The following is a 25519-nucleotide window of genomic DNA, read 5'->3' on the forward strand; positions in this document are numbered from 1 at the left end:
GCGTGCGCCTGCGTGCGTGCTTGCGTGTGCGCGCCCGCACGTGTCTGTGTGTGTGTGTGTGTGTGTGTGTGTGTGTGTGTGTGTGTGACAGTGACATAACAAAGTATGTTTGCCAGTGTGTCGTCGTCCCCCCCCCGTCACTGGGAGCCCTGAGTAGTAGGATCCTGAGGTTTTGTCCGCGCACTTTGTCACATAATGAAGTTTTTGTTTTCCCCAGGTCAAACGGGAAAAATATGTTCTCGTCTTCTGGAACTTCGGTCTCTGGGCGCAAGATAAAGACTGCCGTCAGGCGCAAGAAATAAAGGTCACTTTGGTGTTGTGCGCAACACTTCCACAGCAGCCGGTGCCCTGCTTTCCAGATACTGGATCGTCCCGTGTGCTGGGTTATCCGACGTCAGATCCGCCTCAAGACTTCTTTGACGTGGGGGTTTTCCTCCTTGTTTTTTCTTTACAGAAGCCCTGCCCTCACCTCTCCCGCTCCCGTTTTAAAACAAATCATAGCTAGATCGGTGACTGATTCTTCAGCGAAACTCTGACCCGGCACGTTGGTCCCTGGCCCGGCGCAGGCTGGCCGGGCCCAGGGAGGGAGCCTGCTCCGCGAATGGCTTTGTAAAGAACCCCTGTGTCTGCACCACCGCGTGCGTTGACACGCGTTTGTGGAACGCACTGACGTTGTAATTATATCGGAGGACCCCCGTGTAGATTAGAGAGTGTTGAAGTGAGTGATTTCTCTGCCGAGTTTGTGCTGGTGTATGTGTGGAGTGAGTCGGGTGTCTCGTGCACTAAGATTTTCCGATAGAGGAAGCCTGATGAAAGGATGGTCCGTGCTAAGGACTTACTAGATCTAGTTCATTCTCCATTTAATAATTCTCTGCTATTTCTATATTTTCATTCTCCTGACTCTCACCTGTCTTGCCTTTTTCATTATTTTATTATGAAACTTGTGTAAATACGATTTTGTTTCTGTACTTTTTTGGCATAACATAAATCTGTGAACTTGAAATTTTAATTTTGTGTTAGAAAATTTGTTCTTTGTTTAGTCTCGTCTCAGATTTTATTATGTAAATCCCATTATTCAAAGTTGCCTAAATCCATTTGGAAATCTTTAAAAAAAAATTGGGGATTCTTAAAGTGAATTTATTGGCTTTTCTGATCCAGTTTTGTTTGGACCAAAAACCAGTATTGTACAAAGTATTAAGCATATATTTTTATATTTACTGAAATGGACTGTGGTGACTTTGGATAATAAGGAAAAGTTTAATATTAAAGCCATGTTTATTACAGTATAATTAACATGTTAAACCATGGGATAAATGCCATCAATAAAAAATTATGAAATATTTTTCGTTCTAGTGTTAACTTATAATGAAGGTACCGGTGTTAACGGAAGGGAACCTTTGTATAAAGGTTCGCCACGGTCAGAGAAATTCCAAAGAATCCGTTTAAGTGACTTGGACATCTCCTAAGTGAAGCGGGGAAGTGTCCGAACGTAAAACATGTAGAAGGTACCCTGCTTTTTGTCTGGTGCTAGGAATCACGCCTACTTTGCATATAAATTGACATACCTTTTTAAAAGTTGAAAATAAACACACGTGACCATTTCTGTTTGTATTTGTATCTTCCTTGAGAGGTGACCAGACAGCCGTTTATCGACTGAGCTTTTGGAGACACGTGCCCAGAGCAGCCTGCAAAAAACTTGAGTGGTTCTGTCGTGTGGAATTCGTGTGGATTATGTTAGCAGATTTTTTTTTTTTCTTTCTGACTAGGTCTCTTCGGCCGTCTGTCAAAAAGAGCTGCTGGGATACGATTTGCCAATTCAGAACTTGAAAAAGTTTACAAGCTTTTTTATATGTGTTTCCAATTTTGGCGTAGGATGTTTGTCGTCTTGAAAACCTCTTAGGCCATCGTCAGATGCTGGTTTGGGGGTAGACATTTTCTAAGTCTCACTTTATTAGTAATACGCATTTGACACGGGCCTGTCTGGGGGCAAATGGTGATGAGTCCTGGAAATCCAGTCTTCATGCTCGGATGTTGATGCCGAACTAAATTGCGGGCTCGTTCATGTTAGCCATTCTCTAGGCCTGTACGAATGGGGACGTTAGGCTTTCTACTGTGGGAAAGATTCTCGTAAGCAATGTGCTAGAAATATTTAGTAGAAGTGACTGAAAATCCTACTTAAGGCGGTTGAAGGAGGAAATCTTCCGGCGCCCAAACTGAAGGCTGTAGAAATGTGTTCGGCGTGTGGCGCTTGTACTTTGCATCCCGACCGCGGCTCTTCTCGGGCTGCACGGGGGAGCTCTGGGGGAGCTCTAGGGACGCTCGCGAAAGCAGCTCTAGCCTCGAGCCTGTCTGTCCCCTGCTCGGCGAGGTCTCCCGCCCGGACCGGCTCCGGCTGCAGACCCGCTCTCGGTGGCTGTGGGAGCAGCTCGGGCAGGTTTGTGTTCCGTGTTCTATACACAGGTGAAAACTGAGGGCGGTTGGTTGGGAGAAGGGGAAATAGCGCAGGAAGAAAACCCCCTTCTCTGGCTGGAGGACTCCAGATGCAGGAGGTCCAGGCCTGCCACTTTGGGTGCCGGGTGATTTTCAGTAATTCAGGATTTGGGGCGTTAAGAAACAGTAGGATGTAAACAACTGGGAAATCTCTTCAAGCTAGCCGCCTTTGTTCACATGTTATAAATTCTCTCCTGCGATTGTTTACGTAATTAGGATTTTGTTATTTGAAATTGAAGTGTTGGAATAACTATTATTTTTTAATGTTTATTTTTGAGAGAGAGCGTGTGGGAGGGGGACAGAGGATCTGAAGTGGGCTCTGTGCTGATAGAGCCGACGTAGGGCGCGAACTCACGAACCGTGAAATCATGACCCGAGCCGGAGTCCGTCGCTCAACTGACTGAGCCACCCAGGCGCTCCTGAAGTGTTGGGACGAATTTTAAAAATTTGTAACCAGGCTATAAAGGAGTCTAACACTTTAATTTCAAATGATAAAATCCTAATTATAGGTTTATTTTTAAAATTTATTTTTAACTCTTGACCTACCATACTGGTTTCAGGCGTACAGCAGGAGTCTCTCCTTCGTGCTCCCCAGTTCAGTGCAGTCACCGTCGGTCACCGTACGTGATTCCAGCAGTACTGTGTTACTTACGCTGTCCTTTTCATCTCCGTGACTGGTTTCCGGGGCCCATTTAAAGTGAAACTCCCTGAAAGCTGTACGAAGGTTACGAGCCTGTGCGTTTAATGGAAACTGGCACATTTGGTATAGTCAGGTTGGGGAAATGGCCGTGTACTGGGTCTAGTGACACACACCAGCTGAATTTACGAATAACATGGGGCAGCTCGTAAAGCTTGCTTTAAAAGTCCCCTGTAGTTCCACAATGTGTGGTGTGCGCCTGGGCTCAGATCAACACGGTCTACAGAGCTCAGACCAGGCCACCGTTTTAGCTCCATTTAGGTTTGTCAGCTTTGTTCTTCTTGGGGGCCTGTTTTGTATCCTGTCCTCCTCTAGATGTGTTACAACAGGAAATGCTTGTAAGATCAGAACTAGGTTTAAATTGCCCAGCGCGGTCGTTCATCACCTATGAGACTTTGAACTTCCGGTTCTTTGGGTATAAAATGCGTTCTTAGTATCTTGTATAATGCGGGACGGTTAACCACTTTAAGGAAAGGACAGGACTGGCTTAACATTAAGCTTAGTCATCTCTGGGGAACTTTCGAGTGACTTTTGCTACGGGACTGTACAACTCCTAAGGGTGGATGGTTTGTTGCTAGATCTGTCTTTCTGAAAGCACTCTAGCTGACTGCCATTCTCCTGAAGGCAGAGAACGCTGGAAAAGCTGAGCAAGGTCTCCGTGAGTAGGAAATTCTAGAGCAAATCTCAAATTAACAGTCAAAAAACGAAAGCATCGGTGATCAAGTATTTATTGAGACAAAGAATACAAATCGGTGGCATACAAATTATTAAAAATAGAATGCTGAATTTTACTTATAGGCAGGCCATCAGATACTGTTTGTGGGTCAAGTCCTACTATAATGAACTGCAAGAAAATAGACACACAGCTGGAGAGGAGGAACGTTACCCAGGCAAGCACTTCTTGTAAAAGATTCTGGCCTCTGGGATGGAGGCCGGGCGATGGCAAGTACGTGAAATGACACTGGTCAGGTTTTATGAACACTGCTGTTGGCATATTCCTCCAAAGGAACCACGGCTTTGAACAGGGGTAAGTGTAGAATGAAAACGTCCTACCCCTCCTCTCAGAAAGCCCTCCTCCCGAGTAGCAAGTAAACTCCTTTTGTCTTCCTTTGCTGGAAACACTTATGCATAAGTAAAACACCCAAACAAGTCCCAGAAGGGAACAAATCCTTTTAATGCAGCTAAAAACCACTTTTCCTGTCATTTGAAACGATGGACACTAAAGCCTTAATTTTATAATTTAGACAAAGGGGCCCTCTTTAATCCTAAATATCTGGGTAAAATCGGAAGGTAAATGTTTAGGTCACTTCCGAACCAGGGCTACACAGGTATCAGCTGGGCGATACTTTAAAGGCTTTCTATCCAAAAAAGTGTTGGCTTTAGTTTTATGGTCACAGATGAGTCAAAAAGAGCGAGGCTTGTCCTCCTCGGGTTTCCTCACCTCGGCCCGCGTGAACACTCAAGTCAGACTTCTCTTACGGTGCACTAGCCACTCTAGCTACTTTTAGTAGGTACTGAGATTTTTCTAGATGCCGGAGTTAACTGCCCGTTCTGTGGTTTTCATTAGGGCACTTTCACTGCAATAGTGTTCTTTTACTCTGCTTACTTTTGATTTTTGTTCCCTTATTACTTATCTTGTAAAAGTGATGAATAATGTTTGTAAACATTCTTTGAAAACAACTATCTTTTTGCCTTTTTAGGCTAGAGCTTCGGCATGAGAATTATACTCTGATGCAGAAATTTTCTATAAATGAAATACATCAAATAGAAAAGTGTTTTTGAAAAGATGGGAGGCTTCCCACCCCACCTCCCCCCCACCACAACCCGAAGAGAAAAGAACTCTCCCTCCTTCCCCATTTTTTGTCATTTTTTCCCAATGATCTGGGCATCAAATATCTTTTCCTAAGTGCATTCAGAAATACAAACAGCCTTGCAATTTGTTGTAAAGGCAAAGCAGGAATACTTCTATTTTATCGGGCTATGTAACTTGAACCCTAAGATGGACCTAAATGAACCTACAAAGATATGATTCTGAATAACTCAGATATAGAAAATATGCAATCTTTTAAGAAGTTAAGCTGGGTGACGTGACTTGCTTTTGTTTGTATACATTAAAATAGCCTAGACGGTGAACCTTCCAATTTTCTGAGAGGAAATTACAAAGGTCTCCTCCAGAGCTACATGGCTGAAGGACATTGCAACTGATCTCCCCCGTCAGTGGCAAAAATAGTGTATCCACCAATGCTAATGTAGTACACGGAGTGGTACGTTTGGGTAACACTTACCCTGAAGGGGCCATCAGCTAAATATCTTCCCAGGGGCAACAAGTGAATGATTTGTCGAGTACCTGGATGCACTTAACGGACAGGCTTTCTGTGGTGTTGAATTTAACGTAAAATTATTTTGAAAAACATGGTTTATGAAATTTTATGATAAAAAGGTATTAAGGACACTGTTAAGGTTTCTATAGACATCAAATGTGAACACTTTCAGTTTTAAAGGAAAAGCCCACTTTAAAAACTGATATAGTGATAATATACCTGTCTTTCATTCGCTATCAAAGACCAAAAAAAAAAGTCAAGATCTTTTAAGCAATCTAATTATGAAGTGTCCAACAGAGGTGAGTGTTTTTTGGGAAAATAGTATCAGGGTTGGAGAAAACGCCTAAGAAATAGAACTTTTTCAGGTATTCTCTCAACACAGCGAACAGGGCCATCTAGCAAAACATGCACACATACTTAAAACACTAAGCTTTGCCTCAGTAGAAGAATAAATTAAAATGGCAATACACAAACTGTTACTTATTTCCCTCAAGACACCATCCCTGGCAGACCCAAAGTGAGGTTTTGGCCCAAAGAACTTAGAAAAATGTCTGGAAATACCTGTCTTTGTTTTAGAATAGTTCATAATGGGAAAATTGCTAATATTTAATAGGCTACCTAGTATTTTACCATGAAATACTATGCTTATTTAACTCCTTGAGGTTTCAAAAGTCCTAGAACTATATAAAATATAAAAGGAAACTACCTAGTGTGTAAATATCCTTATAGAAACAGAAGTTCTATTAGAACACTGAAAAGCACTAACACTTTCTTCATGCTGCACACATACTGGGAATGTTGTTTTACAGTAAATATGCAACAATTTGACGAATTCCCCCCACATATAGTTTGATTTAGGGCACTAAAAACACTTGCACATGAATTGTAATTTTAATTTATGGTGAAATTTAGGACCCCCCTCCCCCCACCAAAAGCAATCACTAACTTACCTTTTCTTTAAAAAAATCAATAATACAGCAATATGACTTAATACTTTTTCATCATCATGCAAAACTTGCCCCAAATACATGTTAGAACAGTAACGATACTTGTAAAGTGGCATCATTCCCACAGTGCATTGCAGTACAGATCTGAGAACGTCAGTAAGGGAACCTAGGCCTGCCTCCTTTGCCCCTCTCTCTTGCAGCTGACTCACTTCCTCCCAGAGTGGGAGATAAGCGGGTTATCAAATTTGTGTCCCCACCCCCCTCCCCAAAAGCAAAGACAACAACTGCCCCAAGAAGTGTTGACTAAAATATGAGTTAATGTGTTTACAAAACACAACTGGACTTTTCCATCATTCTGGGATAAACCAAAATTTTTTAAGTTTCATCTGGAGATTTCAGAGCTGAAAATGCTTTCAGCAAATTCTAATGCCTTAGATCTTAAGAAAGTATATATTGTCCATTGTTGATTATAAAATCACTTGCCTTCTTTTCAATCTAAAAATTTTTAACATTTAAATTTAACAGATTTTTCTTCTGGAAAAGTTCTTTGGCATTCAAGTAATATCAATACTTTCAGAATAGTCACCTGCATCACACTGGAGCGACTGCTTTAATTTCTAAATCATCAATTAGTGTAACCCAGGGATACTGATGGCCTTGATACATAATTTAGTCTTGTCATCATTCCAGAGAGTGTGGAATTCAGGGCTCTTTTGGGGCATCATCTGACCCCATTTCTCTTTACCACAATGGTTCCTGCTACAATGTCATAGGCTGTTCGATTATGCTGAAAAAACAGCAGTGTGATGAAAGCAGGGAAAAAAGAAGCAATAGAAAAGTTCTTGATCAAAGCTCGTATAGTGGACCTAAAAAATTAAGGCAAAAAAATCAGACAAATTATATACCAACCACGCGGAGATTAATAGTATCCTATCAAGTTCAAAATACATACTTAAAATATACAAAGTCCTGACAGTTTTTTATCTTTGATATCTGAGTTACTTTCCAGTAGCATTATACTCTAGTAAGACCATCTGGGCTTGTTCTAAAGACATCATCAACATAAAAAGATTCAGAACTGTCACATGAAAAGCAGTAATAAACAGGTCTTGTAGAAGGTGAACTAAAGGTTACAGTATTTTCTCTGATATTTTGTAGACAAATATCTATTCCCTTTACTTACCTTTTCTACAGTCATTTGTGTTTAGTTCCTTCTAAACTAATATACAAAATGCAGTCCCATTTTCCACCTTGTATGAAGCACTCACATTTTAAATTACTGGGTATTCTTTGTGGGATGCTGTGATCAAAGAAAGCTTAAAAAAAAAAAAAAAGCTTTCAACCACAGCTCAGAGTGGAAACTTACCCTACTAGTGCTAGATTTCTGAAAGGCTATAGAAAAAGCACAGTGGCTGAGGGTGTGGGCTCTGAATCCAGACTAAATTGTTTCTATCAGTCGCTTGTGTTTCATTTCTGTGAAAAGGGGATAAGAGTACCTATGGTACCTGTCTTATTAGTTAATACATATTCAGTGTTTTTAACAATGCCTGTTACAGAAGAGGTGCTCGATAAGCAGCCATCATTGACTCATTAAAAGTAGCAACCAGGATTATAATCACAAAACTGTAAGGAAATTTTGGAGATATTAGCAAAACCAAGGCTTCCAGAGTCTCTCATATTTCTTTATCTAACAACCCAGTTCTGAATCACTTGGACAGCAATTCCAGCCAGTAGCCTGTTTTGCTCAACTGACAGCCCCTTAACTAACTCTCTAGAACCTGCGTTAGCACTGTTTGAACCTCCTCGCAGAGACAGACACCAACAGCTAGCCGCGAGTACTACCAAGAGTTACACGCTGTCACTTAGAGCAGGAGCTGGACGCACGCGTGCATCTCTGTCCAAACTCCTGCTGCCTGTTAAGGACGGGATGGACAGCATTACCAGATAGAGGCTAAAGGCGGATCAGTAACTGGCCCGATAACCACAGATTTATTAGAGAATAATCAAACTAGATACAGAGCACTGACACACAGACCACCACCACCCAGACCCTCTCATTATGGTGGCTGATAGTTCATAAAATGACTATCTTGAAATTGTACACTGAAGAATGGTCTATAATCATATAACAATTGAAAAACTCAAACTTTTCCATCTTAAATCTAACAATCTGTTACACGCCATGAAGAAAAATTACCAACTAAAAATGCTAAAAATACTGTATCAAATGGTAGAACTTACGAATATCGGATACTACGCTCAAAATTTGTTCTTTTCATAAGTAAATTAAGCTAAGAGAAGAACTTACGTTGTAATGCTAACATTTGAGGAAGGAATCACTAAAACCCGACTCGGTGCAATAAGCACTGATGTATCACACGTCACAACTCGAAGCCCCAGCAGGAACTTCCCGGGGGTGGCTCCGCCTGCTCCCCAAATGCAGATTATCTAAGGAAAGAAGGATAATTTTAATTTACTAGCTCAACGCTACCAGTTTCAAAGGTTAAGTTTTTCTGTCATCTTATTCCTTTAAAACAATTTGCAAGTTGAAAGGATTTCCTAGAATACTCAGAGGTTACCCTTGTAATGCATTTCTACTGGTCTCTCAACCCCTCCATGCCACAAGATGTGTACTGTAAGATTTCTCTGTAGCGCCCCCACCCTTTTTTTTTAGCAAGTTGTTTCTATGGAAAAATACAATTTCAAGTTCCACAACCAATTTACAAGTATATTTTTGGACCACAAGACTGAAATAGGTTACAAAGAAATTGTAAAACGTCTCCACTCAGGGAGCTGTATTTTTTTATCTTTTTATTTTTTTGATGTTTATTTATTTTTGAGAGAGACAGAGACAGAGGGTGAGCAGGGGAGGGGCAGAGAGACAGGGAGACACAGAATCCAAAGCAGACTCCAGTCTCTGAGCTGTCAGCACAGAGCCCGATGTGGGGCTTGAACCCACAGACCGTGAGATCATGGCCTGAGCCGAAGTCGGATGCTCAACCAACTGAGCCACCCAAGGTGCCCCACGTATTTTTTTATCTTGAAGAATACTACATTCGAGAACATTTGGAAAACATTTTTAAACAGAGACATTTGACAAAAATATGAATAATTGTAAATTCCCATTTCTTTTTGTATTGGGGTGATAATTTAAATTAGATTGTTAGGGGCACCTGGATGGCTCAGTTGGTTGGGAGACCAACTTCGGTTCAGGTTATGATCTCGCAGTTTGTGAGTTTGAGCCTCGTGTTGGGCTCTGTGCTGAGCTCGGAGCCTGGAGCCTATTTCGGATTCTGTGTCTCCCCCTCTCTGCCCCTCCCCTGTTCATGCTCTGTGTCTCTCTGTCTCTCAATAATAAATAAACGTTAAAAAAATTAAAAAAGATTGTTAAATGTTAATATTTGCTGAGTCAGTAGCTTACCTCATAGAAACAAACTAATAATCTGTATATAAGAGCCACAATCATCATTTTCTGCAAGTCTTCCATTGATGTGTCTTCATCTATTTCTTCTATTATATAATGCATAGCAAACTTAGAGATATCCCTGCATAAAATAATAGTTTGGGGTTATGAAGACTTAGTCACCAGCACAACTGCACTGATATTTTTTCCATTAGTGTAAGTCACAAACTTGAACTGAAATTCTGAACTAATCTTAGGTTTCCGCCCGTTTAGTTTCACAAAACATTCATTAGTCTGTTCAACAAATAAACAGCACTATTGTGAGCAGGCACTGTACTAGCCCTGGGGACATAATGGTGAGGGAACTCAACTTGGTCTCTGCTTTCAAGGAGACTCTTACCTACTAGACAAAGCAGAACAATTAAGTAGGTAAGAATAAAGTGGGATGAGGGCTATTACGTAGACCCATAGGGCAGTATGGAAACGCATACCAAGAACATTTACCACGGTGAGTGAAGCCTTTCCAGAAATGACATTTGAGCTGAGATCTGGAGGATGAAGAGAAGTTAGCCAGACTAAGAAGGGGGAAGTTTCAGAGAGAGGGACTAGCCAGAGAGAGAGCCTTTGAATGAGACTGTGATGGAAGCTGTAAGCACTTGGGTATGGCTCAAATATTAAGTATAAAACAAGTGATTAAAAAATGAGAGCATCTGTTAAGCCATATGAAGACTAGACTTTATCCTGATGGCAGTAAGAAAGGTTTTAAGGTGGAGAGGGGAAGAATCAGAATTTATGATCTCTTTGGTTTATATCAGAGACTGGATTGAGATAAAACAGGAGTTGGGGGACTAAGGTACCAGTTAGAAGACTTTTGCTATGATCTAGAAAAGCGATGACAATAACTAGACTAGGGAGAAGCAGTGATGATGAAGCACCGTCTGTCAGTCAAGAGGAAATTGTCTGAGTTGAAGGCTCTTCAAGAGCCTGAAAAGAAGGGAGCTGGTACCCGGCTGGATGTGTCCCTGGGAGGGACAGGGAGGAATCTCAGTAACACTCAGGTTCCCAGCAAGGGCTCTAAAACATGACCACAAGGGTTTGCATCTTGACACTATCACTTCTTACCTTCGCAATGATAAATCCTGGGCTTAACTTCTTACAAACCCAAACTTCAATATGTAAAGACGAGGATATTAAACTCTACATCTCATAGTGGTGATAAGATTAAAGAATCCATATTATTTCTACCTGCTTACTCAGCATGTATAAAGTGCTTAGCAAGGATAAGTGCTATATGCTCATTAATAGGAGAGGAGGTTACTCAAACAGATGGCCCACTGTGTTCACGTGGGGCATGCCTGATAGTGTAATATGCAATCCCATTTGGAAATGCCATCTAACTTATAATCAACAGTTGATTTACCAAAAGCTCTTTATGCCTTTGTCTTTACTCTGAACAGGACAGTAAGAGGGAAATTAGTGCCTGGCCCAACAGCTGAATTAAAAAAAAAAAAAAAAAGAAAAAAATCAAAACCTTTACCTAACTTTTAATAGATGAGAGTCCCAGATCTTTCAGAATTTATTAAATGTTTTTCTCTCTTGTAGTTATTTCTTAAAACTACCAAGAAAAAAATACAACAAAGAGATTTCCCTACTAGAGAAACCATGACACTGGCACACACACTGTCCATTTAGTCACTTGCAGGTGTGAACAGAACCTCAGAAAACAAGATCTCTATGCAGTAGACATTAAAAGCTTTCTGCAAATAGCCTTAACTTACTTTATTCCACTGAGGTGCATAATACTTAAGACAATCGTTGCTTTTATAAAGAACAGAATAAAGAAATCCACCATTTCTGCCATAAATCTGTGGGCCAAGGATGGAATAACATACTCTCTGCCTGTAAATTAAAAAAAAAAAAAAAAAGTTAGTAAAACTACTTATTTCACATAGGCCTTGGAACCCAAGCTAGGTAATAAATCAGAGAACATAAAGTCAAGGTACAACTTGCTAATTAAAACCTTGCGACAATTATTGGTATTGCCTACATGAATAGTACATGTTTTTACAGCAACTCTATTCCACTATTTACTGAACAGTTTAAAAGTTTGCTTTCATCCTCTTAATGTTTAAAAAATGATTTCACAGGTAAATTTAATTATTTAAGGTACTCAATACATTTCACTAGGGACTCAAATGAGAATCCAGGTGATCACAAGCCTATGTCACAAAATTAAACTTTTTTTTTTTTTTTTTTTTAAGTAGGCTTCACACCCAAGGCTGATCCCAAAGAGGGGTTGGGGGGGATTGAACTCAGGCTGAGATCGAGTTGGAAGCTAACTGACTGGGCCACCCAGGCGCCCCCAAATTAAACATTTTTTGTAAAAACCAAGGTTAAGTATAGACGATTACTAGAAAGTAAATACCTGTGTTCCTCATTTTACCCCCTATTCACTTTGTCTTGCTTTCTATGTAATAAATGCAATGATTATCAATCTGACATCTCAAATTCTGAGCGGGATCAAATTCAGGAAAACTAGTTTTTGTTCCTTGTATCTGTGGCTGAATAAGGTAAACAAAAAGTCTAAATATTAAACTAAACCGCGTAACTAATGCAAAACATTCTAATTCCCATAGACAAGCAAACAGACAATATACAAGATCACTCAGCTAGGTTCCAAAGGTTCAGAACTCCACATACACTTATGTAAATCTTTTCTATCCGTCAGCCCCACTGTTCTTCATGTAGGTAATATATAATTATATAAATTACATATTATAGAAAAGATTCTATATCATATATCCTGTCGTGCATAATAAATCCACGTCCAACCGCCACCAGCCGTCAAAACGGGTTTGCCATCTGACAATTAAGCTTTGGCTCTCTCCACGTCGTGGAGATCAAGGGCACGGTTTCAGGAGCAAAGACGTCCTTACACGTGGAATAAGGAATCAGTTCGGAGAGCCAGGTCTAAAGGAAGAACAAACCGTGCAGCTTCGCGCCACACTTCGGGGATTGGAGGCCTGGGCAGAAGACAGCTGACGAACGTGGAGAAACCCCAGTTCCAGATGCAAAACGCGTGCCCTCTCTCCCCACCAGCGAGCTCCCGTAAGACCCCCCTTCGCTCCGCCCAACCTTCCCGACGCGCTACTCACCTGCTTGCCGCCCGGTCTCGCTCGGGGTTCGCGAAGGAGCGGCCGATCCCACTCTGGTCACTGGGGTGGAGCGGACGGATCCCTGCCCTTGCGGGGCCCGCGGTCCCAGGCCCGCGACGGGAGCAGCGGTGGTGACGCCGGTGGCCACCCCCGGGTCGGGCCCGGCGGCCGCGGCGCTCAGGAAGTAGAAGGGGTTGTAATAGCCCAGCTGGGGGGGCGGCGGCGCCGCGGGCTGGGGGGCGGCGGCGCCTCCGCCCGAGGGGTAGCTCGGCGGGGGCGGCTGGGAGCTGCAGTAGGCGGGGAAGGCGGCCAGGCCGCTGTGCCAGGTGAGGTAGCCGCAGTAGGATTGCCACAGCCACTCGTGCACCTGCCGGGAGTACTCGCGGGCGCTCAGCCGCGCCGGCCTCTCTCGCGGCGCGCCGGCCTCGGGCGCCTCGCGGCCTGCCGGCTCCTGCGGCCCCGCACTGGAGCCGGGGGCCGCCTCCCCGCACTTCCCGGGCTCGCGCGGCGGCTCCGACTCCTCGGCGGCGGCCGCAGCCAGCGCGAGGCCCGGGGCCGGGGGCCGGCCCGGGGCCTGGGGTTCGGCCTGCGGCCCGTCCCGCGGGCGTGGGGCGGCGGCGGCAGGAGGGCCTCTCAGGGAAGGGACGGGCTCGGGGTCCCCTCCGCCGTCGTCCTGCCCGGGAGGGCGGCCTCGGGCTTCCTCCGGCCCCTCTGCCATCGTCGCCTCGGCAGCACCCTCGGCGGTCCTGTCACTGCGCCGTCTCCCTCCCCCACTAGCCCCTCCCCAACGGCCCGGTCGCCACCGCAGCAGCCGCAGGCGTCAACAATTCGCCACCGGAAGCGGAAACCCCGCCTCTCCCCGGCGTCGCCGGCCGCGGGGCGGGGCAGGCGGAGGGGGGGGCGGCGCGGAAGAGGGGCTGCGTGCTCCTGGCGGGGGCGGTGGACGTCGGGGGACTCGGAGGCCGGGGGCCCTTGGTTCGCCGGTTGTGGGGCTCGCGCTGCCCGCTCCCCCGCCACCTTTCACGTTCTTCCTGAAACCTAAGGCCTGTGGCTTCCCCACATCATCTCCTGGGAAGTGGACTCAGGCTGTCCCTGGAGACACTGCTGGTGGAGGAAGAGACTTCCAAGAGCAGTCCCAGCTCCCTATTACCGAGACGCGACAGTTTGGGTTTCCAGGCCCTGGGCTTGTTGCTTATTTCCGCCTGCATTCATTCCAGTGAATTTGTCCCTGGCCATTTGTACTCGAGGGAGTGACATTAGACATATGCCCTTAAGAGGATAAGAAATTAATAACCAAACTAAACTGAAGATAGTATGGCTCAGCTGCAGAGATTTTCAGTGTAAAAGAAGGGAGGAGGGATTATGTTGATTTAAGATCTAGACCCTGTCCTTATCCTGGAGCTAATTTGTGTCCGTAAAATCTTATTTCCACTGCTGCAGACTCTAGCAAAGCTGCCTTGTGTTAACCTTGATGCCTGTTCCTTTATTTTCCGCTAAGGCAAGACCCGTTCATTTCCCAGGGCTTTGGAGCCTTTTATGAATACCCTGGTCCAGGCATGATTTCCCCTTCCTCTTTCTTTCTTCTCTCTTCCTCTCTCTCTCTCTATATATATGTATGTGTGTGTGTGTGTATATGCATATATATGTGTATATATATATACACATATATATACATATATACACATATATATGCGTATATATATATACACATATATATACATATATATACATATATATGCATATATATGTGTATATATATATGAATATGGTATTGAATGAGTGTGAAATATTGTCGTGATTGGAGACATGGACTTTGTTTTGAATATCGTTGATTATGTAGCACCTGGTAGAGTGCCACCCACATAGTAAACATTTATGTTAATCAGGACTCTTGGCTGCAGTTGTCAGAAATCCAACTGTAATTGATTTAAGAGAGAAAAAGATAAGTGAATTTACTGACCTAAAAGTTCAGGAGTAGTTTAGGTTTCAAGGTAATTACTTCAGGAGTCACCTCTTTTTCAGTTTCTTTCCTCACTTGCCTTTGGAGGAAAGTAAGAGTGTTTCTGTTTCAGTGACTTAAAAAAGCCTGAATTCTAACTGGCTTGAACAAAAAATAACTTTTTTTTTTTTTTTTACCTATGCAAATTAACAAGTTCAGGGATTCTACATAAAGTGAAAACGTTCAACCGGACATCTAATAGGCAGCCCACGAGAGAGAACAGAGGCAAAATTAAAACAATGGCCCCCAAATTTTCTAGAATTGAAGACAGATTATTACTCTTTAGATTGAAAGAAAAACCCAGTCTTGAGAAAATAACATACACATCATGATGAAGTTAAGCAAAGAGAACATTTTAACAATCTTAATAGCAATGAAAACTTAAACTGACAAAGAAACAACATTGAGACTGGAAGCCAAGTTTTCACAAGTAAAAATCAATGCTGAGGAGAACAGAATATATTCAGTACTGCAGAGAAGCTACTGACAACCTAGAAAGTTACAAGCAAGTAATCACTCAAAAATGAAGACGTGATGTGACACGCCTCTGCCACTCCAAGCAGCGTGCTGATTAACCCTAGCCCTTTACCATCACACCCAGCTAAGGAGTGAAGCCTCAGGAATATAGAAAGAGAAGTATTCACGACTCAAAATGTAAATGGATCCTGGAAATACGGCAGTACGTGACTTCTGAATCTCTGGAACTCCCCACAAAGAAACAGACTAGTTAGTAAAACCAAAAATGTATGAAACATTTACAACAAAACTAATTGACAGGTAACATCACCAACCCCAAAATACAAGAGGATGATGTCAAACCACAAATGCAAAACTTGCACAATATCAGTGCAAAAAAAAAAAAAATCACGTCAAAACTAAAGATGTTAAAATGATATAAGAAACAAAAGAGCAAAATGAATCAGAGAAAGAAGAACTCAGAAATGAAGTAATAGAACTTGGGGAAGAATTAGGAATAAAAGAAAAAAATATTTCTGAAGAGAATACTAAACTAGGAGGAGGGGCGCCTGAGTGCCTCAGTCGGTTAAGTGTTGACTTTGGCTCGGGTCATGATCTCACAGTCTGTGAATTCGAGCCCCACGTTGGGCTCACTCTTGTCAGCACAGAGCCCGCTTCAGATCCTCTGCTCTACCCCCTCCCCCCCACCCATTCCTTCCCTACTCGTGTTCTTTCTCTCTCAAAAATAAACATTTAAAAGAAATTATTAAACTAGGAGGAACCCAGGAGTAAACAAACACTACAGATAGTGTCCAAAGAGAATGAGAATTGGGAAATGAGATTTTTCTTAAGTAAAAAAGAAATTTAGAGAAAGAAATTATTTTACAGAAATGATAAACATTGAAGATTGGCACAGAAGATCCAGTATATGGATAAAGAAGCCCTGATAAAGAACAGTTTGTTAAAAGAATACAACATGATAATTCAAGAGAACTTTTCCTAAAATAGAAATAGATTTTTGTACTTATATGTAGTCAATATGTATTATATTAATATATTCATATGTATATCCATATATATATTTAAAACCTCACGTTGAAAGAATATACTGTGAAAACACTGAATAACAAAATACATTCTAGTAAAAATTACTCGAGTTTACATTTTGGTCATTTAGGCCAACATTCATGAGAGAAAAAAAACGGATTATCATAGGACTTCAACAGTAACACTTCATTCAAGAAGAAAATAGTGAAGCATTTAAAATGTTCAAAGAAAGAAAATGAGAGGGATACCTGGATAGCTCGGTCAGTTGGGTGTCCGACTCCTGATTTCAGCTCAGGTCATGATCCTAGGGTCGTGGGATTGGCCCTACTGAGCCTGCTTAGGATACTCTCTCCCTCTGCCCCTCTCCCGCACTCATTCTAGCTCGCTTTCTCTAAAAAAAAAAAAAAAAAAAAAGAAAGAAAAAAGAATGAGAACTTAGGACTTTGTATCCACCAAAACTGACTTTCAAGTACAAAAACATAGGCTAATTTGTTATCATAATGGAGAAACTCCGAGAATGTCATTCCCTTGAGTTCTTCCTGACGAATCTAGAGAATGAAACTCAGCATCAAACTGACTAACAATGACAGAAGGACAGTGGTGAGCATTCAACCTTTCATTACTTCTAGCACTAAGACTAAATGAGGGCGTGTTTCAGTCAGGGCTCAGTCAAGGGGAAGAGACCAAGTAATCTGAACGAGAACGTTTACTGTAAAGGATAGTTAATGGAATTAGGAGTGAGGTTGGCAAGTAAGAGTCAAAGAGGACTCCTGCCACATAGAAGCAGTAGATCTGGGGAGCAGCCACCAATCCTAGCACTGAAATTGAGTGGCCAAGGAAGGGCTCCTCACCGCCACTCGGGGCTGAGGTCTGGACCTTGTTGGAGAGGACAGGACTCTGTCTCATTGCTGTGCACAGAAGATCCCTGCAGTGTGGCCTCGGTGGGATCTGTTAGAAGCCCTTTCTGTCTGCAGCGTGTGAGGATGCTCTCCACTGGGTAGCTCGTCTCAGGTGCCCCATCTCAGAATTCGCTGCAAAGTGAGAGAGCCCAACGTGGGGCTTGAACTCACAAACTCTGAAATCATAGCCTGAACCAAAGTCAGAGGCTTAACCGACAGAGCCACCCAGGTGCCCCCAGAAACCAAATATTTTTAAAAAGAAAGGCCACCCTTTCCTTGCTGCCTAGAAAGAGGTCCGTATTGTGTTGTTCTGAGTTCCTGGCCTAACTTAAAGAGAAACTTTTACAATGTCTGGAGCCCTTGATGTTCCACGAAAGGAGGAGATGTCCTCAAATTCCCGTGGCAATACAACTTACATGGCAGCAATCATGACTTCAAGATGGAAAGTACATCCACAGAAGGAAAAGTGATACCTACATCGTAAATCTGAAGAGAACCTGGGAGAATCTTCTGCTGGTGGCTCGTGCCGTTGTTGCCTTTGAAAACCTGGCTGATGTCATATCACACCCTCCAGGAATCCTGGCCAGCAAGCTGGACTAAAGTGTGCTGCAGCCACTGGGGCCACTCTTATCACTGGCTGCCTCATTCCTGTAACCCTCACCGAGTAGATCCAGGTTGTTTTCTGGGAGTCATACCTTCTGGCGGATACCCCTCCCAGGGTTGACTGCCAGCCTCTCAGAGACATGTCTATGGTAACCTGTCGACCCTGCTCTGTGAAACACAGACTGTCCTCCGTGCTATGTGGACGCTGCCTTCCCTTACAACAACAAGGAGCTCACTCAGCGGGTCTGACGTGGCGGGTGCTGGCCCTGGAGTTCAGTGCATACATGGCACCGTCTCCTGTGAGCACCCATGGGAGATCGTGCCTGATCTCTATGTCAACAGAGATCCTGAAGGGATTGAAAAGAGACTGATAATCGCACTGCTGATGAAAAGACCATGGCCAGGGAGGAACTGCAGCATAAGTGGACTGCTCCAGGTCCCAAGTTTACCGGCACTCCACCTGAGGTCAGAGACTGGCCTGGAGGTGAGCCAGCGCCCTCTGCCTATGCGGCAGGTCCCTACTGGGGCCTGGAGAGCTCAGCCTGCCGTGGCCTGTGGTTCCCACTGCCCAGGCCCCTGAATGGCTAGAAATGACCAATAGTCTCAGGCTGTTCTTCCACAGATGTTTAAGCAGAAGATGGAAATAAGGGTGATGGAAAATAAACAGTTAAAAAATATATCAGGAAATTTTTTTAGAAAGCTCAAGAGAGGAAAGGAAACATAATCATAATTACAACTTCCCTTGTCATTGAATAATATTTACAAGAGTAATAATGTCAATATTATTATTTCAGCCGAAATCATGATGTATTACTTTGAGAGGAAGAGAAATAGAGATGGTTGGGGAAGGCAGAAGGTAGCTCAAGGCAGATCTCCTACTAAAGAGTCAACAGACACCTAAATGACATGGTATCTAAAACAGATATAAAGAAGTTGAAGTACACATATTATTCAGAATATGGAAGCAAATGACTTGAAAGTGCTCAGGGTTGCCTTCATGGAAACTAAATGCAGGCTCCCCTTTTTCAAGACCCATAAACCTGTTAGAAAGTTAATTTAGTATCCTGATTCTATAAACACACACACACACACACACACACACACACACACACACACACACAAACCCACTGCCACCAGCAAGAAAATAAACAATATACATGTTGTGAATACACCTGCTAGGGTTCTGCAGCACCCTGCACACCAGTGAGCTTGCTTCCAGGGAGTAGGTTGTGGTGCTCGGAGTAGGGAAAAGTGGGACAGAGTATTGCTGTTTTTCTTCTATTGTGTGATTAAAAAAACAAACTATATTACTCTGTTGGCAAGGAAGGAAGGAAAGGTGGAAGAGAAAGAAGAAATGGGAGGCTGACTTCAAGTACGGCGGAATAGGGAGGGTTCAAATAATGTCACCAGGATCTGGTTTCTGTGTCAGGAATGCAAACTCTGCTGTTAGGATCAAAAAACAAACGAACAAACAAACAAATAAACAAACACTTCAGCCTTAAGATTCCATATTCCTAGTCTTGAGAAGGTGCGTGGTTTCTATGGGTGAAAAGTTGCATGCTAATAAAAGTTGTGTGCACATTAGTTAAGGGACAGGAGAGTCCATGAAAGGAGACAACAGTAGCAGGAAAGAACATTTACAGAATCAAATAGAAATAGAGGATTAAAAAAACAACAACAACAAGGAAACTGTTTAAAATATAGCAGAAAAGTCAAGGAAAATGGAGATGGAGAAAAGACCATGCTTTACAAAGTCTGGTTCCTGGACCAGAAATAGCAGCATCACCTGGGAATGTGCTAGAAATGCAAACTCTTGGGTCCCACATTAGACCTTCTGAATCAGAGACTCTAGTCCTGAGGGTCTACCAATCTGTATTTTAACAAGGCTTCCAGTTGATTCTGAAGCACGCTAAAGTTTGTGGGCAGTGCACAATCCCTATGTAGGGCAATTTAACAATATCAGTCATACTTGGAAATTCGTGTACCCTCCGAGCTACCATTTTCACTTGCAGCAATGAACTCTACAGTTAATCTGCATGCAGGCAAAATGATTTATGTACAAGGTTGCGGCATTATTCGATTGGAAATTATAGGACTGGTGAATCTGTACCACGCAGTGCTGTGTAGCTGTAATCAAAATGAGCACATTCTTCATGCACCAGTATCTCCCAGATAAGTTATACCAATGTCTCCAGATTAAGCTGCAAAAGCAAAGTGAAGAAGAACATCTCTTGAGTGCTGTCATTTGTGGGAGTAAAAGGAGCAGTATATATAATGCATTGACTCTACGTGTGTTGACAAAATCTCTTGAAGGCCAAACATGAAATAACTGGTTACCTATCGAGGATGGAAACTGGATTTTAAGGAAGAAGATAAAAAGATATTTGAACCATGGGACCTTATTACCTAGTTGAAAAAAAAACAAAATGTATTTTAAAATTGTGCAACAAATTCACCTCTCTGTCTTTATTACCGCAAAGCAGCCTGTCATCGGTTGTTATAAACTTCTACAGTAGGGTTATTACTGTGATACCTACCATACCACTGGCCTCCCTGCTTCATCTTCTCTAGTCTTGACCTGCTCCAATTCATTTCCTACACTGTTATAGACAGATTTCCTCTCAATCGAGATAAGAAAAAAGATAACGCCTTTTATACCTTTTCTGAGCCCTGTACATCCTCCTCTTCCCCAGGTGATTGATACTGGAAACGACCACCCCCATCCAAGGTTGCCGTACAGAACATACATTTGGGAAGCTCAGGAAAATCCGCAGCAGCTGCCCATGAAGTGTCAAGGGAGCCATTTATAATTTGTTTTAAAAGTCAGCTCTGTGCCCAATGCGGGGCTTGACCGCGCCACCCTGCGATGGAGACGGGGGATCAAGAGTGGGTTGCTCCATCCACTGAGCCACCCAGGCGCCCCTCAAAGGGGCCATTTTATTTCTTCTTCTGTTAGTAAACGTTTTGGGTTTCAGATCCAGACTGGAAGATTTTACTTTAAACACATTTGATATTTTTAGTTGCTGTATGTAAAAGGATTGCAGAAAGGTGGCTTTTTCTTTCTCTGATCCTTACTCTGGCCTCTGAGGTTTGGGAGGAGTTAGTGTTTGGGTGTGAGTGGCAAGGACACTTGACATGAGATCTATTCTTGACAGATTTTTAAGTGGATGATACAGTATTGTTAATTACGGATACTGTATTGTACAGATCTCTACAACTATGCATCTTGCGTAACTAACTTGCTATCCATTAGCTTTTGGCTTTTACTACTGAGTGTCCTTTTCCCCTTTGAGCAACCGCATCCTGCTTATGATTTGGAAAACTGTCTCACCCCAATATTTTCGATTCTTGTGGGAATGGGGCCGTCAAGCACCATTCTACCAACCTGCCCACTCCTCCTTACATGTGGTCCAATCCAGTTTTTGTCTCAGTAGAACTTCAGTCTTGAATGGTGACTGCCGGTGGTTGGATACCCATCAGTCTAAACAGACCATCTGTGAGCTTCTGTGACTGGATCCTTGGATTGTCCCCGGTTCCTGATCACTTTAGAGTCCTGCTCACCTTTCCCTTTTATTCTGTGAGTGACCCGTTATTCTTACAATACTATTTTTTTCTTGTTAGCCAGAGTCAGATTCTTGGGATTATAACCCCAAAATAGTAACCATAACAGGATACAATTCAGAAAACTGTACCAGTTGAGCCACACAAAATAGACTCATTTTTCACTATTTAGCACCTCTCTGGAGAAGTCTGTCTCCCCTCATTTTTTTAAATATTTATTTATTTTTTAGAGCAGGGGGCAGAGTGTGAGCAGAGGAAGGGCAGAGAGAGAGGGAGACACAGGATCCGAAGCAGGCTCCAGGCTCTGAGCTGTCGGCACAGAGCCTGATGTGGGACTCAAACTCATAAACTGTGAGATCATGACCTGAGCCGACATCGGATACTCAACCAACTGAGCCACCCAGGTGCCCTTGTCTCCCCTCCTTCTTAATCTGTGGTTCTGATGAGACTGACTGCACCCCTCTGGCCCTACAGGTAGGCACACGAGAGTACCCCCCTAGACACAGGTTCAGGGATAGAGTAACCTCTGGGATTTAGATGCATGCCAGGATGGTATGAACTTGTAGCTGCTGGTGGCCATTTTTGATGCCATGTGAATGAGTTTGCCTGAAAGTGAAACCGACATAGAGAAAAGTAGAACTGAGAGATGGAGAAACAAAGAAAATACTCTTGTGACATGTTTCTCTCTTGGACCCAGTGATGTCCGAAGCAATCTCCTTGAATTTTAGACTTGCTCAAGCTAGTAATTCCCCTTTTCCATTGTTTCTGTCACAACCAAAAGAATCTGAATACAGAGTGGGGTTCCGAAGTTCTTCACCTTCTTTTTTTCGTCCTGTCATTGAACTAAACAGCTTACAAGTTCTCTCCTGCAATGTTCTCCATGAGGAGGAGGAAGGTAGATCACTGTTTATAGCTTCCTACCAGTATTCACTTTCAATAAACTTCCTTAGAGCTGGATCATAAAATATTTAAATGGTACCATCTGGTGTTGCTCTTGAAAGCATTCTTCCTCATTGATTACAAACCAGTGCCCAGGTCAGAGACCAGTGTGTTGATTGATGCTCTTCCTTTGGTGGGAGCCCTTAGGCACCTGGGCGTTCTGCTCCTTCTTGTCCCATAGTCTGGCTATAGTCACAATTTCAGGAGTACTGTGCACCAGTGGTCTCAATCCTGGCTGCACACTATAGTCTCTGAGGAACCTTTACAAACCACCCACGAAGGGGCACCTGGGTGGCTCAGTCGGTTGAGTGTCTGACTCTTGGTTTCAGCTCAGGTCATCATCCCAGGGTGGTGAGATCGAGCCCTGTATCGGGCTCCATGCTGACAGTGCGGAGCCTGCTTAAGATTCTCTCTCTCCCCCTCTGCCCTTCTCCCTCACTCGCGTGCTCTCTCTGTAAAGACAAACAAAAAACCACCCATGTCTGGATTCCACCCCTAAAGATTCTAGTATAGGTCTTGATTAGGGCCTAGTGATCCATGTTTTCTGAAAAGTCCCCAGGCAATTCTGTGCAACCAGATTTGAGAGAGTCACTGACACACGCAGTGCACCTCTAGATTGGCCTAGCTGGTTCTAACCAAAAAGTGTTGGTGCTTCTGCTCTCCCTGACCTCTTCAAGTGAGTGTAGATGTTCTCCATCTCCTCTAGCCACACATTCGTTTCTGTACCCACCTTCCTCAACTTACCACGGGGCTGTGTCCCAAGAAACCCTGTGTAAGTAGGGAAAATACATTTAGTATGCATAATCTACGGAACCTCACAGCTCAGCCTAGCCTAACTTAAACATGCCCAAAATTACCCTACAGTTGAGCAAAATCATCTAGCACGAAGCCTATTTGATAATCAAGTGTTGAGCATCTCATGTAATTGATTGAACGCTGTACTACAATTGAAAACAGAATGGCCATCCGTGTATTACTGGTTCACCCTCGTGATCGCAGGGCTGAGTGGGAGCTGTGGCCCCCCTGCATCACAGGAGAGGGCCACACCACACATCGCTGGCCCCGGGAAAGATCCAAATTCAAAATTCAAAGTATGGCTTCTACTGAATGCCTATCACTTTTGTACCATCATGAAGTCAAATATTTGTTAAGTCAGACCATCATAAGTCAGGGAAGTCCTTTCCTGAGCATTTTAAATCCTGAATGCTATGCCAGCTACTAGGAGTACAGAGGTGAATTAAGTCCAGTCTTCATACTTGAGGGACTACAGCATAGATGGGAGAGATTGGTAGGTGAATAAGTACAATGCCAAAAAACCGTGAGCCTAAGGAGGGAGCGGCCAGTTCTACTCGCAAGAACGTGGAGGTTTGATTCAGGAAGGGCTTTATACAGAGGGTGACCTTGAGCTGAGGTAAGTCTTACAAGTATACGAACTACTAGGGAAGGTGATTCCAGGGAGAGGGTGCAACATGGGAAAAATCCATGGAAATAGCAAAGCTGATATTTGTGATCTGAGGTGGATAAATCTGGAAAAGTTGGGAAGGGCCAGATTGGGAAGGGCCTTTGCCTCTTACAAGACAGCTTGGGACTTAATCCAGCGGGCAGCAGAAGCCATCAAAGAGCTTTAATCAGGGAGGTCATAGTTTTTTTAGAAACCTCTGTCCAGGACCATGTGGGAGGTGGGCCGTGAAGGTGTAAGACTGAAGACAGGGACTGCAGGTGGGAGACTGTCACGTAGATGACACGGGGGGAGCCAGAACCAAGGCAACAGCAATGAGATGGAAAGGAGAGGAGGCATTTGAATGAAAGCAAGGAAGCCCAACTTGCAGAATTTAGTGACTGGATGGATGTGGGGAGAGAGAGAGAAGCTCAGTCTCCAGCTTGGATGCCCGAGTGAGTGGACTGTGATGCCATTCGTGGAGATCAAAGGCAGAAGGAAGCACAAGATGGTGGAAAGGAGGACCGGTAAGATGCCTGTGGGATGTCCAAGGGGTACTGGCTCTTGACTCTACTGTGTCTGTAAAGATACTGACAGAGGAGTCATAAGCATGCAGGTAGTCCTTGAAATAACAAGCAGGTGGTAAATATGAAATGACCAGAAAAGAAAGCCAAGAACAGAGGCCAGGGGAACACTGAAGAAGGACCAAAAAAAAAAAAAAAAAAAAGACCAAGAAAAAAAATAGGTGGGAAGGAAAGTAGGGCTGAGTAGGAGACTTTCCATGAGAAGGGAGCTACATCTGGTGTCTAAGTCCTAAAAAAATCAAGGACAACGAAAATGGTGGTGGGTTTTTTTCTTTTCTGACCAGCCTGCCTCTCTCTCCCTCTTTTGGTAATAGCAGTCCAGTCTCGCCCTGCTGATCACCCCTCTCTTGCTGTGTGCAACTCTGGTGGGGCTGTCGGGGAGGGCAGAAATTCTGCTGGCGGGTGGGCACGCCACCCAAGCTTCGTCAGCCGATTGGACGTACCCTCTTGGGACTTGGAAACTAGAGCCAAGTGACACAGAGATGGTGTACATTTCACGTCAGCATCAAACCCTGATAATCTCTCTCTCTCGCTCTCGCTCTCCCTCTTGCTCTCTCCCTGGAGAGAGGGAGAGCAAGAGCGAGAGAGGACTGTGAATTATCTGTTGCTATTGACATTTCTTTCTCTAATTTTAGAGGCTGTGATAGCCTTCCAATAAATTCTTTAAAAAAATATTTCATTTTATGGAGCACCTGGGTGGCTCAGTCAGTTGAACATCCAACTTCGGTTCAGATCATGATCTCACGATTCATGGGTTCAAGCCCCGTGTCGGACTCTATGCTGATGACTCAGAGCCTGGAGCCTGCTTCAGATTCTATGACTCTCTCTCTCTCTCTCCCTCTCTCTCTGCCCCTCCCCTGTTTGTGCTCTGTCTCTCTCTGTATCTCAAAAATGAATAAACATTAAAAAACATTTTCTTAATAAAAAAATATTTTATTTTAAAGTAATCTCTACACCGAACATGGGGCTGGAACTTACAA

The 25519-nt window shown here is 43.5% G+C and overlaps 2 protein-coding genes and 1 pseudogene across 13 annotated transcripts in view; 2 read left to right on the forward strand and 1 right to left on the reverse strand.

Moving 5' to 3' along the window:
- The window catches only part of NUP153 (nucleoporin 153), a 92320-nt gene extending 90719 nt beyond the window's left edge, over positions 1 to 1601 (forward strand). For all 12 annotated transcript variants that reach the window (XM_060614730.3, XM_060614724.3, XM_060614727.3 and 9 more), the window contains one exon: positions 218 to 1601. In XM_060614730.3, coding sequence (XP_060470713.1) covers positions 218 to 302 — 85 coding nt within the window. In that variant the 3' untranslated portion in view covers positions 303 to 1601. The remainder of the gene's footprint in view (positions 1 to 217) is intronic.
- A 2844-nt stretch (positions 1602 to 4445) lies between these two features.
- FAM8A1 (family with sequence similarity 8 member A1) lies at positions 4446 to 13856 on the reverse strand. Its single transcript, XM_060614742.3, has 5 exons — positions 13014 to 13856; positions 11637 to 11757; positions 9877 to 10000; positions 8764 to 8903; positions 4446 to 7321 (listed from the first exon to the last, which is right to left on the reverse strand). Exons 1-5 carry the CDS (start codon positions 13729 to 13731, stop codon positions 7177 to 7179), a joined length of 1248 nt encoding a protein of 415 aa, XP_060470725.1. The 5' UTR covers positions 13732 to 13856; the 3' UTR covers positions 4446 to 7176.
- Positions 13857 to 17640: 3784 nt separating this feature from the next.
- Positions 17641 to 18605, forward strand: LOC132666701 (small ribosomal subunit protein uS2B pseudogene; annotated as a pseudogene).
- Positions 18606 to 25519: the final 6914 nt, after the last annotated feature.

This window comes from Panthera onca, chromosome B2, assembly GCF_046562875.1.
Source record: "Panthera onca isolate mPanOnc1 chromosome B2, mPanOnc1 haplotype 2, whole genome shotgun sequence".
Lineage (NCBI taxonomy): Eukaryota > Metazoa > Chordata > Mammalia > Carnivora > Felidae > Panthera > Panthera onca.

What these genes read in the sequence shown, in the direction of transcription:
- FAM8A1 (XM_060614742.3), bottom strand. Translation starts at nt 13,731, where the DNA reads ATGGCAGAGGGGCCGGAGGAAGCCCGAGGCCGCCCTCCCGGGCAGGAC. An exon ending in CGAGACCGGGCGGCAAGCAG is followed by an intron (nt 11,758 to 13,013) that starts GTGAGTAGCGCG and finishes TTTAATTTACAG; the next exon opens with GCAGAGAGTATGTTATTCCA. An exon ending in TCAAATGTTAGCATTACAAC is followed by an intron (nt 7,322 to 8,763) that starts GTAAGTTCTTCT and finishes TTAATTTTTTAG; the next exon opens with GTCCACTATACGAGCTTTGA.